This window comes from Gymnodraco acuticeps, unplaced genomic scaffold, assembly GCF_902827175.1.
Source record: "Gymnodraco acuticeps unplaced genomic scaffold, fGymAcu1.1, whole genome shotgun sequence".
Taxonomy (NCBI): domain Eukaryota; kingdom Metazoa; phylum Chordata; class Actinopteri; order Perciformes; family Bathydraconidae; genus Gymnodraco; species Gymnodraco acuticeps.
The window spans coordinates 2,745,928-2,762,859 of NW_022989810.1; the positions used below are offsets into that span (position 1 = coordinate 2,745,928).

Below are 16,932 nucleotides of genomic sequence, written 5' to 3' on the forward strand. Positions count from 1 at the left end.
CACGATTATGTGTGTGTGTAAGTGTGATGCCTGTGTTGTTGACTTTCACTTCATGACAGTGAGTGTGAAGTGAGTCAGCGTTCAAGATGCCTCAATGTTGGCTTATAACCAAGTAAAAAAAAAGGAGTGTTTCAGTTTTTTTGCACCTGTGTGTGTCCGTGTGAATGTCCGTGTGTGTGTGTCCGCTCCCTCCCAAGGGCCGGTCCTCGTGCTTTGGTGGACGTTAGCATGCTAGCTGCTTCTATTCATCTACTTTATTCTCACACACTACAAAGCATCATTCCCTAGGTGCAAAACCCCTACACACACACACACACACACACACACACACACACACACACACACACACACACACACACACACACACACACACACACACACACACACCCTTACTGAGCCGTTTTTTCCCCATTGTGCACTCTCTTCTTCTCCTCTCTCTCTTCATCATGATAACAACAACAGAGTTGAAGCCTCTTGGAACACTCACTTTGAATATCAAATTGGTCGTGTGTGTGTTCGTGCATGTGTGTGGACAGCTGCTGACATTTTTGGTAAGACAGTTTGTTCACTCCCTGAGTGTGCATCTATTGTGTATAATATGTGTGTGCATCTGTATCATGTAAAGTTGTATAGGAACAGTGTGTTATTATATTCATATGTAAGTGTTAGTGTATTTAAGTGAATAGATGTTTATGGGGCCACTAAAGCTCATGGGAGTTGCAACCATGACTCTCTAGCATCACCATGCTGCTGTTTTTGTTCTGCACATGTATGTAGATTTGTTCATGTGTTTGTTTGAAAGTGGGTGTAGTGGCATCCAAGGTTTCCTTTTGCCACCATAGAGCGGGGTTGACGACACACAATCCAAAGCAATAAGCAGCCAAAGGTTTTCAGTCAAAAAATGTAATTTATTAACAAAAAAGTATTGACTTAAACAGTCTCAAAATAACAAATCTAAATCAATATTTCGGCGATATACTTTCTTATATAAACTATACTTTGCAGTCCAATTTGCAACACTCATTTCCGTTTACAATTTGCGGTCGAAAAACTGTTCCGTTCCCCGTCTCATCAGGTCTCAGAGCACCGCGGCTGTCCTCAATTACCTCACTTAAATAAACACCGGAAAGTACAAGGAAACAGATCATATTTACGATTTGAAATGAACAATCATTTCATCAAAAATATATTCACAATGGCAATATAAATCATTTTCCATCATTATGAATCTAAATAATAACTAAATAATAACTTGTGGCTCTAACATTTAGAACGGAACACAGAATCTTTTTTACAGGTCTGATGAGCCTCTCCCAAACTCTACCATGGTGGGCTCCATATGGCGGATTAAAAGTCCATTTTAGTCCGTCCCTGAGTAATGCATTTTGAATCTTGTGTTGATTCAGGTCTTTAAGAGCAGCTCTCAGCTCTTTCTGTGCTCCCACAAAGTTTGTGCCGTTGTCTGTCCTGATGCTTGTCACTTGCCCTCTGCGACATATTAATCTGTGCAAAGCATTGATGCAGGAGTCAGTGTCCAATGAGCTCGAAACTTCCAGATGTATGGCTCGACTCACAACTTAAGGCAGGTGAAGATCACTCCCCAACGTTTTACATTTGCTCTGCCTCGTTTAACCTCCAGGGGTGCAAAGAAGTCAATACCAACATGAGTAAAGGGCGGTAGATCTGGAGACACCCGATCTTCTGGGAGGTCAGCCATGTTCTGCTCTCCAACTGTGGCTAGCATTCTTGGGCAGAAAACACAGGCTTTGATTATTTTTCTGGCTGCCGAGTTAGCGCGAGACAGCCAGAATCTTTGATTTAGTCTTGAGAGCATGTGGCTTCTCCCCGAGTGATTGATTGATTGATTGAAAAGTTTATTAACAGCTTGTATATTGGGTACAGTGTCCAATCTGCTGATGGATGTGGCCCAGGATCAGTTTGGATATAGTAGAGTCTTTGGGCAGGATAATGGGGTTCTTCAGATCCATTGGCATTGCCGATTTGCTTAGTCGTCCTCCCACTCTTAACATGCCTTCCACTAAGATTGGGTCCAGCTTCCTGATTGAGCAAAGACGTCACTTCTCTCAGGAATTTGCTCCAAGTGAATTATTGACCTTTCAGCTTCTCTAATGTCCTCCACAGACAGATGTTGTGATCCAAATGTCAACTTTAGCTTGTTCATTTTGTCCTTTAAGGATTTCAAAAGAGTCCAATCTGGGGCAAGGTCAGCTTTTGCAGATCTCGTTCTTTGATTTAGCAGAAGAAGAATTCCCCTTAATTTAAGTATCCAAGCAACCCCTCTCTGCAGTCTGCTCCATGATGAGTAATACTCAAACAGTTTGCTGGTTGGGTTGGTTTTGTGGACACTCAAACTGTTAACTGCTACGTCCTTTCTAACCTCTGGGTCCTCTGATGGAATAAGGCCCAGGTTGTTGGGTGTTTTTGGCCAATATTCCTTTTCCAGATACTTAGGTCCTGTTATCCACCTTGATGTCTTTAGAAAGTCTTCTACATGCAGCCCACGGGATGCGTCGTCGGCAGGGTTGTCCATGGAGCTCACATGCCTCCACTGCTTCTCCTGAGAAAGGTCCTTGATCACTGAAACTCTGTTTGCCACAAATGTGTGATATCGTTTAGTCTGGTTGCTGATGTATCCGAGGACAGAGGTGCTATCTGTCCAGAAGGTTGAGTCATTGAGGTCCACTTTAAGCTCCCTTTTCAACATCCTGTCCACCTTTACTGCAAGTGTTGCTGCAGTAAGCTCCAATCTGGGAATAGTGATCTGTTTGAGTGGAGTCACTCTGGATTTTCCCAAAATAAATGAAACATGGACCCTTCCCATACTGTTTGTAAAGCGGAGATAGCTGGTGGTGCCGTAAACTTTTTCGCTTGCGTCACAGAAGTGATGAAGCTCTGCAGTCCTGATTGGTCCAAAATTCTCAGGTTTCATACACCTGTGCACTTGAAATCTGCTAAGCTGTTCCAACTCTGTGATCCATTTCTGCCATTGTTTTTGAGTATTCTTCTGGGATGGTTTCATCCCATCCACACTTTATCCTGCATAGCTCTTGGAGGATCTGCCTGGCTTTAAGGATAAATGGGGAGAGGAATCCTAATGGGTCGTAGATGGAACTGACTGTAGAGAGGATCCCTCTCCTGGTAAGAGCTCTGTTTTTGATATTGACTTTGAATATGAAGGAGTCTTTCTCTGTATCCCATTTGATTCCAAGTGCTCTTTCAATTGGCAGGTTTTCCCTGTCAAAGTCCAGATCCTTGAATAGTTTTGCTCTGTGATGCTCAGGTATACTTGCAAGCACTTCACAGTTGTTACAGACCCATTTGGTCAATGAGAAACCTCCTTTGGCGCATGCGTCTCTGAGGTCTCTGATAAGCTTAATAGCTTGTTCAACTGTGGCCACTGATTTGAGGCGATCATCAACGTAAAAGTTGGAATTGATTGTTTCAGTTACATCTTCGTCGTACTTGAAGCTGTTGTCTTCTGCCACTTGTCTGAGAGCATAGTTAGCAATGCTAGGTGAGGACACAGCGCCAAAGAGGTGGACCTTCATTCTATATGCCTCCAATGAATTTTCAGTGTCTCCATCTGGCCACCACAGAAACCTAAGGAAGTCTTTGTGCTCTCTCTGGACTTGCACTTCATAGAACATTGCCTCGATGTCCCCCATGAAAGCAATTTGTTCTTGGCGGAATCCAAGCAGAACTCCAATGAGAGTGTTCACCAGGTCTGGACCTTGGAGAAGTTCCTTGTTAAGAGATGTGCCTTTGCATGATGCAGTGCAGTCAAACACAACTCTAAGTTTGCGCTTTTGTTGATGGTAAACACCGTGGTGAGGTATGTACCATATCTGTCCATCATTCCTGTTAAGCTGTTCTGGTGGCACTCTCTCTGCATAACCCTTTTTTAACACATCCTCCATGAATGTTTTGTATTCCATGGCATATTCTGCATCCCTCTTAAACCTCTTTAGGAGATTTAGAGTACGTTGTTTTACCATTTTGTAGTTGTCAGGCATAACTATGTCCTTTTTTCGAAAAGGCAAGGGTAGGTGATAGTGTCCATCCTTGAGTTCTACTGAGCTTGATGCTATCTCCATGAACCTTTTGTCTTCACCTGACATTTCCTTCTTCTCTTCATAATCTTTTTCCGAGAAGTCCTGATTGTATTGTGTGATGAGGAGATCATTCAGGTTGGCTACTGATATTCTGTTGACTATTGTGACCACAGGTCCGGATTCCACAGCAGTACAAGTGTTGAGTGGTCCATTTACCACCCATCCAGACACTGTCCTGACTGCATATGGTCCATTTCCTTGACTTCTTATTATGTCCCAAGGTTCCATTGCCTTAGGAACATCAACTCCTATTAGAAGCTCTATGTCACCATCAATTTCTTTCAGCTGTATGTCACTTAGATAAGGCCATCTTTCCAGATCCTTTTGGGTAGGTACATTTTCTTTTGAGACAGGAATCTTACTCTGTGTGTACACCTGAGGTAGGTCAAGATAAGTACTGCCATCTAAATTTCCTATTTCCAATCCTTTGAGTTCGTAACTCTTTACAAGTCTTTCCTGACCCATTGTTCGTAGAACGACTGTCGTTTTTCGTGATTTGGGATTCAGCTGTCTCATTAGATTCTCTGTGCAGAATTACGCTGAACTGCCGGGATCAAGAAAAGCATAGGTTGAGATAAACTTATCTCCTTTGTGAACCTTGACTCGAACAGGCACTATGGCTAGGGCACAATCCCTACCGGCCCCAGTAGCTTCACCAGCCGAGACAGTGCACTGTTGACCCAAGCTCCTTTTGTTTCAGTAGGCTGAGGCTTTTGTAGAAGTGGACTGTCAATGTGAAGTATTGTTGGGTGACTCTTTTGACACGTTTGACATGTCAGCCTTTTCCTACAGTTCCTGCTCATATGACCCCTCATCAAACATCCAAAACAATAACCATTTATCTTCAAAAAGTCAACCTTTTCCTTGTGTGGAGGGTTTTTGAACTGATGGCAATCAGTCAGCATGTGCTTGCCTTTACAAAAGTAGCAAAAAGAGGCAGGATTGCCCCCTTGTGGCTGTTTGAAGGTGCCACGCTGCTCTGTGTTTGATGGTGCGGCGCTGCTCTCCTGATCACATGCTGCTGCGATGAGGTGTTCTGTGGCTCATGGGTTGGCTCCTAGTGGCCATCCTTGGGCTAGAGATGTGGCGATCCTGTATATCCCCAAATAATGGGTCCAGGAGTATTTTAGCTTGTTTTTCCATAAGCTCCACAAGGTCAGGAAATCTAGCTCTCTTCTTTGTTCTCTGTAATATATCATAAGCCACTGTCCGCCATTTTTCTTTTTTCAGTTTGTAAGGGACTTTAGATATTATTGATCTTAGATGGGAAGGAATATCTAGTTCATCCATGTACTGTAAATCTTGCATAGCATTGCAGCATCCTCTTAAATACATTGCATATGCCTGAAGCGCTTTGCCATCATCCGGTCTAATTGATGTCCAGTTCATTGCCTTTTCCAAATAGGCGCTGGTTACTTTGATCTCGTCCCCAAAGTGCTCCTTTAATAGCTGTCTGGCTTCTGTGTAACCTCTTTGGGTATCCATATGCAGGCAGCTGCGAACGAGATCTTTGGGCTAGCCGGAAGTGTACTGGTCGAGAAAGTAGAGCATGTCATGACTGCTAGCTGTTTTATCCTTAATAAGGTGTTCGAATGCTCGCATAAAGGACTGATATTCAAGTGGATCACCATCAAACACTTTTATCTCCATTGTTGGTAACAAGGTAAGTTTTTGCTGCATAATGATGAGGTCAGCAATATCTCTCTGTCTCTGTATAACAGTGTCGAGGTTATCATGGGTTTTATTGCGTTGAGTGGAGCTATGCATTGTGGGCATTTTAAAAAGGTATAAACTGTGTTGTGGGTAGCTGAGGGCTGCGAAGATTAGTGACAGTCCTCTGAAGTTTAGGCACTGCACCCAATTGCATGAACTCCATGGCTGATATTTCAGGATCCAACGTGTCTGTGCTTTTTTCTTTGCTTTGCTCCATAAGCATTCATTCCATCTTGAATTTGATCTTCAATTTTTTCCTCCACGCCAATGCTTTGCAGAACCTTTATTTTAGCAGCAGATGCTGCAATTTCTGTGTCCAGTTCCATTTGTTCCAGTTGTTGTTCCAGTTTGCAGCTTTTAGTGTTGCTTGTTGTAATAGCAGTGCATGTTTGTCCTTCAATCCAGCTGCTCTGGTTAACAGAGCAGCCTTTTCAGCAGACGCTCTTATACATGCTGAGGAGACTGAAGAGGTTTTTGAGCTCCTTGACTTGTGTGAAACATTAGAGATGCTGTCATGGGGATGAATGTATGCAATTCTTTCTCTTTTCCACACATCCACATCTTTCATACAATATTCAAAATGTGTCATTTTTGGCTCAAACCAGTCCACATGATCGTCCTCTCTCTCTTCCTCTGATAAAAGCTGTTGTACGGATTCATGAACACTGCACAAGTCATTTATATTTTGTTGAAACATTTCCAAAGCTTCATTCACATGTTCCACATTCCCATCCTCCACAAGCAAGGCCTTCATTTCGTTCATTTTCCTTGTGCATGCTCCTAATTTCCCACTGCGGGAGGCTTTGAGTGATTTTAACAATGTTTCTGCGTCAGCAGAAGTCCTGGGATTGTCCGACATTATTTATTTGTTTTTAGGCCGTGCGTAAAAGACGTTGCGCTCCTTTAATGAGTCTCACAGAGCACGCCTATACTGGCTTCCTTTGTTGCACAAACAAATTCAATAACTTTCTTTTCACAGACGATCCACAAGTATTTACATTCCTCCTCCAATGTGTGCATCGCCGTTATGATTTCCTTTTAGACTTTAACACATCCGACATTCCACACACTCAATGGTAAAAGGACTGTATTTACATAGCGCTTTATCAAGTCTTTAAGAGCCCTCAAAAGACACCTACTACTAGTCAGCGATGCATTCGGCGTTATGTTTAACAATCTCATTGCTGTCGTCATGTTCAAGCTCTAATAATAATGCTGTGTTTGTGGGTTAGTTTGCACAGGGCCAGTACAGCAGTGGGTTGGACCTGAATGTGATGCCAGTTTGGAGCAACAACATCACCGGAGCTGGAGTGGTGGTCAGCATCATAGATGATGGTGAGTCTTACCTTCAATGCAATACACACTAATATGATCTTTTAAATAGGTACACAAATTAAGAATATTGTGAACTATTTTGGACTTTACAAGCAAAGCAATATTAGTTTGTAACAGAACTCATCTTGCTTGTGTTCTTTTTGGGTATGTACCACTCGCAGGGCTCGACATTAACGACTGCCCGATGGCCCGGGGCCATCTAGTATTTAGCTCGGGCAATGAAGCCTCACCTGCTGGTTGCCCGATCGGGCAATCTATTATGCCAGTATCATGCAGCTCGCGGATCCAGTAATGAGTGATCCGACAGTGAAACTAAACATATCTATAACTAGTTTAGGTAGTTTGAGAGGTCATTAAAATAGCTACATGTGATATTCTAACCTTAAGTGTGGGTTTTGTCCGCTCACCGCTGCATGTGATCATGCAGAGCTGCGTGTCGACTCGTCAGCAGCAGCTGATCTCTCTCTCCCGTCAGATTAGACTTCACTCGCGTTTATGTCCATATCGATCAGATCCAGCTAGTTCTAGCTAATGATATGACTACCTGCTTATTAAAAGACACCTAACGAATGTCGCTATGGAACTGGGTGAGGCCACAAAGTATAGCACAGCATTATGCATTTGTTTACATGCCCACCGGAACCCCGAGGCATTACCAACAGATCAACGCACAATCAACCCATACAGGACATTTCTCCACATTAAGTGTTATTAGAATTGACTCTTCTTGTCTGTCACATACTCTTTTGTCTGTCACATAAGTGGCGCAACTGAAGCGGTATTGCGCTAAAGGGAAATTATTTTGACCGAAGAGATTTAGATTTGCCGGCTAACTAACACGGCTATTTCTTATAGCTATGCAGGGCATGCAAGCGAGCAAACACAAACAAGAACAAACAAACAAGTGAAATGAAGAATAACATTGAAATTGTACAATATAATATTGTGGTGGTTCATCTTATAATTCAGTCTAGAGAATGCACCAGACAGCATAAGACCTGCACAAATCTAAATGTTCTAGGGGGAGGCCCCCCCAAACCCTTCGTGCGTCATTTCGTCCGCGCACATTTTTCTTGGCAATCTATTGGGCTCAGGGCCATCTGTAAATTAGCTTAGATGGCCCACAGGGCCATCTCCCAAAATCCTTAATGTCATGCACTGACTCGGTTTCTCAATATTACAAATAACATTTTCTGCTTAATACATTAAAGGGGCCCTATTATGATAATTGTCAGGTTCATATTTGTATTGTGTGTCTCTACTGTGACATGTCTTCATGCTTTATTGTTCAACAAGGTCTTTATTTGTATCACACTGCCTGTGCTGCAGCACCTCTTTTCACCCTCTGTCTGAAACCAGAGCCCAGTCTGCTCTGATTGGTTAGCTGGCCGGCTCTGTTGTGATGCGTCAACCGTTAGAGATGTCCTGCCTCTTAGTCTATCATGTACAGTGTGTTGAAGCACCACCCATAAGAAGCGCAATTGTTACATAGTGATGTCATTATGTTACAGAAGTAAACAAAGGAGTTCAATGGAGGCGTTTCAGGCAGTGTGTGGACGAACATTTGGGATTTTTGCTCTTGCAGACTATTTACATGCACAGAAATCAATATAACACACTACATCAGGGGTTTTCAAAGTGTGGGAAGGTGAGCCTCCCCTCAGAGAACATAAGAACAGCCGCGCCCCCCCCCTCCCAATTATTATTGCTATTATTATTATTATTGTTGTTGTTGTTGCTATAATGCAGGGGTATTCAATTGCATTTCAAAGAGGTCCAGTAGGAGAACATGTCATTAAATGCTCTGTTTTCTGTCTACCTTTCTCTTTTTTGAGCTCACCATTTGAAATGACTCACTGCTGTTTCTCTCCTCTTGTCTCATCTCTGTGTTTGAATCTATCGTGCTGACTCACTGACTGCACCGATTTGATTGGCTGAGTAGCGTCACCTCCTTAAAACAACAAACAACTTTTTAAAACCTTTTTATCTTTATGTTTTAATTTTTTTTAACATTTTCAACATCGTGGATAAATCCTTATATGCTCCCGGCAACACACTGAGCGTCAACTTTGCCTCCTTATTAGACTCACCTCTACTTTAGTGGGAACAATGAGTCTGCGTCTTTGATGCACACAGGCGGATGATGCTGGGATGCAATGTAGACAGGAATAAACGCAGATCATCCTCTGGCTGCAGCCTTGACCGGTACTTGCTTTAGATAAGTATTATTACAATTAAAATAGAGGGCGGTGCCAGCCCTCAGCAAACCGAGCCATCCGTCAACGGCCCGCTGACGACCGGCCGTTCTGTGATTCTCCAGAACACACAGATGGCCAGTCCGCCCCTGCCAAGACCGGTCCATGAAAATCCTAGCTTCAAATAATCGTGGTCAGTCATACTTCCTCCGTTTTCTGCCACACGCTGTCTCCTCTCTCACTTTAGGTAACTTCACTAAAAATTGATCCGTGTTGCCGCTCGCATAAAGTTAGCTGAAGTTAACTAGCTAGATTTCACTGTTTCTCGTTATTTTTTTATCACGCTGCGCCTCCCCTGAAGCTCTCCGGCGCCCCCCGGGTAGGCGCGCCTCACACTTTGAAAACCGCTGCACTACATGAAAGGGAAACCCAAAAAGCATAATAGGGCCTCTTTAAGACAACTAACATTTTGAGTAAATAAAGGTTTCTTAGGTAATTGAATAACCCAGTTTTCAAGCTAAGACGAGCACTACCCAAACATTTTAAATATACAAAGTCTCGTCAAGTTTGGTGTGATTAAGCTGAACTCTGGTCCTCGTGGAGAGGGTGAGTGATTTATGTTGGTGCTCCAGCTCCTCCACCACCACCGTCATCTTCGTCTCAGTCACGCCACAATGAGAATTCATTTCTCTCTGATTGCTGGGATATCTGGCAACAAGGGAAATGAGAGAGCGGCATCTTATGGGCTCATTCATCAAGAACTAATTGAAGCCTCACTAGTCTCAAGTGCTGATAGAGCTGGAGTAGAGTTGGAGCGTGCTGTTTTGTATGTGTGCGCTAAAGTGTTCATGTGACACTCTGCATCCAAGTGCATCTGACTCTGCAGTAAGTGTGTGGAAGTGGACTCGGAAAATGTCTTATAAAAGTGTCATTATACTAAGAAACGGTATGTTTGTGTGGGGGTGTGTTTTTCTACACTCCATACATGTGTGTTCATTCTGACATGACTGATGAAAGATGCTGATATTATGGTGGACTGCTTTGCCGTGCATCCCTCTGCATACAGACAGCTACTCAGTGTGTGTGTGTGTGTGTGTGTGTGTGTGTGTGTGTGTGTGTGTGTGTGTGTGTGTGTGTGTGTGTGTGTGTGTGTGTGTGTGTGTGTGTGTGTGTGTGTGTGTGTGTGTGTGTGATGTGTGTGTTGTGTGTGTGTGGTGTGTGTTTGTGTGTGTGTGTGTGTGTGTGTGTGTGTGTGTGTGGTGTGTGTGTGTGTGTGTGTGTGTGTGTGTGTGTGTGTGTGTGTGTGTGTGTGTGTGTGTGTGTGTGTGTGTGTGGGGGGGGCGAGGGGTGCAGCTTGGATACAAAATGAGCAAGCGAGCGAAAGAAAAAGAGAATGAAATTAAATAGAGGAAGGATATAGAGGGAAATGTCAGGCGAAAGCAAGAGTAAAAAGGATTCAGAGAGGGGGCGAGTGTGTGTGTGTGTGTGTGTGTGAGAGTATTAGACTTGCACCACTGAATCTCCTCTCTCCTCTGAGGCTATTGTACTCCGCTCCACCTCTCTGTATTGATTCCACCGGGCAAGAGCTCCCTCACTCCTTCTCTCTCCATCTCTTTCCTTCTCTTTTCTTTTTGTTTGCTTCTTCCTGTTCCCTCTTTGTTAACTAGGAGGTGACTCTTTCCTCTGGCCACCCTTCTTCTTTTTTTCCTTCCCTCTCCCTTCCCTCTCCCTTCCTCCCTCGCTCTCTGCCTCTCACAGCTGAAGGATCATGTACACGCTCACCTTTAGCCACCTTTCAGTCGATGCTATTGATTTTAATATCACAATGAAATAAATTATTTTTCTTTGAGTGAAAGCCCCCCACTTCACCTCCTCCTCTTTCTCCTTCTATATCTCCACCCTTCAATCCAATCTCTCTGTTTTAGAGGTAATGTAATTGGCATCTGGGGTTGGTGCTGCACAAGGTGGTGAATCACATTCACCACCTTCAATTTGTGTGCTTGTCTTTGTTTTTTCTACTGCCTCTCCTTCTTCAAACAATCACTGTTGCCCCATTCATTTTATTTCTGTTCTTCATGGACATCAGCATGACCCTTAAAGACGAAGCTCAATCAAATCTGAAGCCTCATTTGACAACCTACAAAATGTTGTGCAAAAAACGTGTGTACGCTTTTTACTGCCGCATATGTTTTTGTTTTGGATTCTCTCTGTCAGCAGGATTACAGGAAAAACAACTGGCTGATTTTCATGAAACTTGGTGAAAAGGTGCAGCATAGGCCAAGGAATAACCTGTTACATTATGAAGTGTGTCCGAATTACAGGGTGGAGGGAGGCACATTCACTTTGGGAATTAGTGGTGCATTCTAGTTATATGAGAAAATGAGTTGATACGACAACTCTGGAACAGATATCAATGTGTTGTTTTAATGATCTGAGTAATGAATTGCAACACATTTAGATTATAGAACGACTCACTAACTCGGGCAAATGAAACAATCTATGCTCTCATTTAATAACTGTTTCTGACCATGGGTACCAACAAATCCCTAGTGGTACACACGTGTAATGATTGCTTAGACAGTCTGTTTGTGCAGACACAAAAAACAACTTTGTAAAAAAAGTAAGTAATGAGCTATGATCCTTAATTATTTAAGAGAACATATACTTTTATTTTAAATATTAATAAGGTAGCAATGGACAGAAACTAGTATGATAATGGATTATTATTGTAATGTGCTTGATTCTCAGTTGCTTTCCTTTGTCTTACCTCTTAGTAAACATCTTTCTGCATTGGTCAGACACAAAAGGACTTTCGATGTCATCTCCTTTGGCTCTGTGATAGTGTTATGGGCTTTTTTCAATGTTTTATTGACCAACAACTCATTAAGAAAAGTAAGATGACAATATATCTACAGTATCTTTTATTTGTATCTCAGCTGCTACTTCTGTCTACAAGTTATTCTTTACGCACACATTTAGATCTTGTTTTACGCATGTTTTAAGAAATGAGGCCTTAGACCCTTTCATATGAGAAATAAATCACAACTGTCACATAATGTACATCACAAAAAACAGCACTCATTAGTCAGGAGTGGGTTAGATATATTCATCAGTGAAATGGCATCCACCTTGCTCTACCTTACCCCACCACAGCCCCACAGTGTCCCTATCACCCTGCTTTCAACCTATGCTTTCAACACAGGCCTCTGTCCCTGCTGCCTGAGCATCCCAAAAGCACTCCAATATCGATTGGTGCTTACGCCATTGTCATTACATGTCATTGGTACACGGAGACACAGGCTAAAAATAAGATGGGGTTGGGAGGTAGAATCATGGATGGATGGAGAGAAAAAGATAAGAGGGGGAATATACACAAAGAAAATGGAGCAGTGTCAAAGATCACTCATTAAGCTTTTTGAGTACAGATTGCATTCACGTAGTAGTTTTATGTCACACTGAGTGCAAATGCTGTCTCTTTTCAGAGCATCAAATGATGACATACTGTACACATGTAAACATCCATTTCAGCCAATCCTCTATTTAGTGCCCTCTGCAGCAGATGTACAGATTGTAGCACTTCTCTATTTATGTACAGGGAATTAGAATGAGATGAAGATGGTGGGATTTTATAGTCGTACCTTGAAAACCAGTCCACTGAGGGAATAATGTGAGCCTAATATAGACACAGAGCCGTACTGTACTGTATGTTGTTATGCTGCATGTGTTTATCTGTTGATGTAGGAGGTGTGATAAAACATTTTATGGCTGATTATGAAGGCTTACGTAGCTGCTGTAAGAGGCAGAGCTGTATTTTGATATTCTACGGCCTTGGCTGATTGACTTAATGAGCTGTGTCCGTACAACATGGAAAGCATTTACTCTACTGTCATACTGTTGAATGCGTCCACAGATACCATGGATGGAAGTCAATTTGGATAACATAATTAATACTTTTTAAGACTGTACTGTTTTTTACGTATTTTTCTTTGTCAGCGTATATTATATACAACAATGTTGATTACACTTTAGAGGGAACTTTCGGATTTCAGGAAAGTGAAAATCCTTTTATTTTCAGCCGCTTACATATAGAAATGTCATGTTTTCCTATCATGTAAATGATATCAAACTAAATATCTTTGATATTGAAAGATATTATTTGAATGGCTTTTTTTTTTTATTCTGACATTTCACACCAAACGTTTTATTCTTTATTCTAAATGATAACTATTAAATTAATAAAAAACATGTCTAAATTAATGATCTTATTTGTCATCTAAAAAAACGATCCAAAAGTTAGATAAAAAGAACAGCTCTTTCATTTAAATAATTAATACTGAAGAAAACTTCTATATTATACAAATATGAACGTAATATGTGTTAACTTATGTAGAAACAATCATATAACTGTTACTGCCTTCTGAGCCCACACTGTATTTTCCATTATATAAACACAACAAACCATCATTTCCAGAATCTCTCTGTGCACGGACAAAGGTGTCTCTCTCTCTCTCACACACACACACACACACACACACACACACACACACACACACACACACACACACACACACACAGCCGGCTGCTGTTGAGGTAGCACAAACTAAGAGCATGATTATCATGATTATCCTTCACCACCGAGCAACAAAGACAGGTAGCTAAACAAAGTAAGGAAGCAACACAAAAGGACCTGTAAGGGTGTAATTCCTGGTTATTAAAGTTAATATTTATATGAATAAGTTCTCTTTTGTTTAAATCGCTAAATGTAGGTAATGCTGTGTATTATATCCCTATAGGGTTTTAATCAGGCTGGTGTTTTTAGCAGAGAGAGACACCTTCATAATAGGAGAAACTTGTGTATATTTATATCACACTCATGCTTTGTATGCATCCGTGCATTAAAGCTGGATCCTGGCTCAAGTCCAAAGAGTGTCAGGAGTGTGCTTATGCATGTGTGGCTGTTTGGTAGAAATGACACTGGCCGGCGATGTAAAAGTGTGTCTGACAGGGGGTGCGACGGAGTCAGCGCTTTTTTTCCTCCCTCCTTGCCCCCCGCTGTTCAATCCATCCAGCTGCTGTCACCACAGGGGAGCAGACAATCTATCAAGGCATCGGGATGCATTCTCCTCACCTGCGCCGCGCCTTTAATGAACAGCCAACATGATCCCGGCTGACAAGCAGGAAATGGATGTAATAAAGATTGTTTCTGCATGCTCTTTGCATCCCTGATAAATCACCTCGCTGTGCAACAGATACGGGAGCCACATGGAAATTTGATTTCACGCAGCAAGGGGGAGGAAGAGGAGAACAGTGGGGGAAAAGAGAGAGCTGCTAGTGGCAGGGTCACTCTATTTTATTCCTCTTTTTTCCTCCAGCGGAGCACTGGAGCAAGGTGTGTGGGGGTTGAATGGAGGGAATGTTGTTTTTTGCCTGGGCTCTTACTTATCCCACCAACGCTCTGTTAAGCCTGGAACATGCCTCTGTGACTGTAAGTCCATAAACAATAACTGACGATGTGTGCACACGTTCACATATGTGTCTGTCATCGTACATGGACAGAACATTAGTGTGTGCACTAGGGGGCAGAGCCGCATTTACTTATACCATATGCATGGGACATAAAGAAACCTGAAGAAGGAAACCATATTTGCTATAAATGATGAGTGCCAAATGAAAAGAGAGGGAAACATATACTAAATAAAACTTCTCAATGTCTCTTGATATCCCTACTAAACTAAACAGAGTTAGATGTACAAGTCCATAATAGTACACAATGTGTAGGGTTTTGAATTTGTTTCCGGAAAATGATCGTGTCTCCGGAACATTTTCGTGTCTTTTTTTTGTATTCTCCTTCAAAATACAAATATTTATGAACTCATGAGAACAGCCAGTAGTCAAAATCGAACTAAATGCGGTCAGGAAGAAAATGAGAATATTACGTTTTGTGTTCTTCAGAGAAATCAGAAATGTAAATGATGGTGCGACGTTTTTAAAATAGAGAATCTGTTCAAGCTTAATCCACTAGCAGGGATTTATTTTAAATTGTGGAAGTCTGGTTCTGGTTGCACAGAATTGTCTTGTCATCCCGGCACCCGATTCATCGATAACCCATCTTAAAGTGAGTGTTTTACCTGTGTGTTCAATAGCCGATCCGGATTGGTCCTGATTTGACTATTTAGATGCAGCTGTGTAAATTACTTTCTTCAAAGTAAATTATTTTCCTTTATTTTAAGAGAGATTTATTCAGTGACTTAACTCATTTATTCTTAACAGTAATTTCAAAGCATTTCTTGAACCGATTAAACATTTCTGTTCACTACACAGTGGATGTGCTAGTCTTTGTTTTGACTGTAATCTGTAACCCCATCTGACTGTAGTGAGCTAATGGTGTGTTCCTTGGCCTTGGCATTAATGCTCTGTTACTGCTTTAAGCATTACGTTAGTTAGTAGGAAATGATAACCTTTACATTAGAGCAGGAAAACACATTGCTCACTGTTTTCCCTTACACAACTCATGTGGTTGTGGAATGGCTTAAAACAGACTAAAAGGCTATAACTGTCTAAAGATGGATAGTTTTCCTGTGCACCACATACTGTACACCTGTATAACCTACATGATAACTCTTCGCTCAGGAGTTTTATAGCAAACTGAGAAAACAGGATGCATTAAGGCATATACAGTACCCCACATAGACTGCAACACCCCCAGTGAAGACCCTAAAACACATAACAACACAAGCTTTCACCCATATGGCCTGTTGTCCAAACCCACTGTCTCTTAACAGGAAGGCATTTATATTGTAGAGTGCAGGGAAAGCAAAATAAATGAACGGAGGCTGAAAAAAAAAAAAAAGAATCATGATTAGAGCTGGGGAGAAATAATAGTGGGGGAGCAGGAGAAATACATGGGGAATGGAATATAGGAGAATAAAGGGAGCGCGAGATTGAGATAGGGAGAGGAGGGAAGAGTGAGATAGGGAGAGGGGCGGGGGGATGCAGATATGGGGGTGGGTGGGTAATTTATGATTTAATCTAATGCAGTCTGGACCTGCTGTAAGTCACACAGACCTCAGCTGGGAAAGCGAGGGAAGGAGAGATGGAGAAATTGAGAGAGAGACATTAACCTTTCCTTGAAGCGAGTGCGGAGCTGTTTTATCTGACCGCCATCACCCCGTAAACCTTTTCTCCTCTCCACCTCTATAACTTCACCAAGTGCTCCTAAGGCTGCGGTTACCACATGTGTTATGTAATCATAATAAAGTTTGCTTCCAGGGTGTTAAAATAAGTGTTTTAATAAAATGTATGTTGATTAAGTTAGATGTGCCCTCATGCTCATATTCAGGTTCATATTTGTATTTTGTGCTTCTACTATGTTTATGCTGTTCACAAAGCTCTTTATTGTTCTCATACTGCCTGTGCTGCAGCACCTCTTTTCACCCTCTGTCTGAAACCAGAGCCCAGTCTGCTCTGATTGGTGATTTGTCAACCACTTGTTTATCCCGCTCTTTATCAGCCTATCATGTACAATGTGTTGGAGATGCTAGCTAATAGAAGCACGA

The 16,932-nt window shown here is 42.0% G+C and overlaps 1 protein-coding gene across 1 annotated transcript in view; it reads left to right on the forward strand.

The window, feature by feature from the left end:
- LOC117555251 (proprotein convertase subtilisin/kexin type 4-like) overlaps positions 1-16,932 on the forward strand; it is a 241,658-nt gene that overhangs the window by 51,291 nt on the left and 173,435 nt on the right. The window contains 1 exon segment of the mRNA XM_034230095.1: positions 7,079-7,181. Coding sequence (XP_034085986.1) covers positions 7,079-7,181 — 103 coding nt within the window.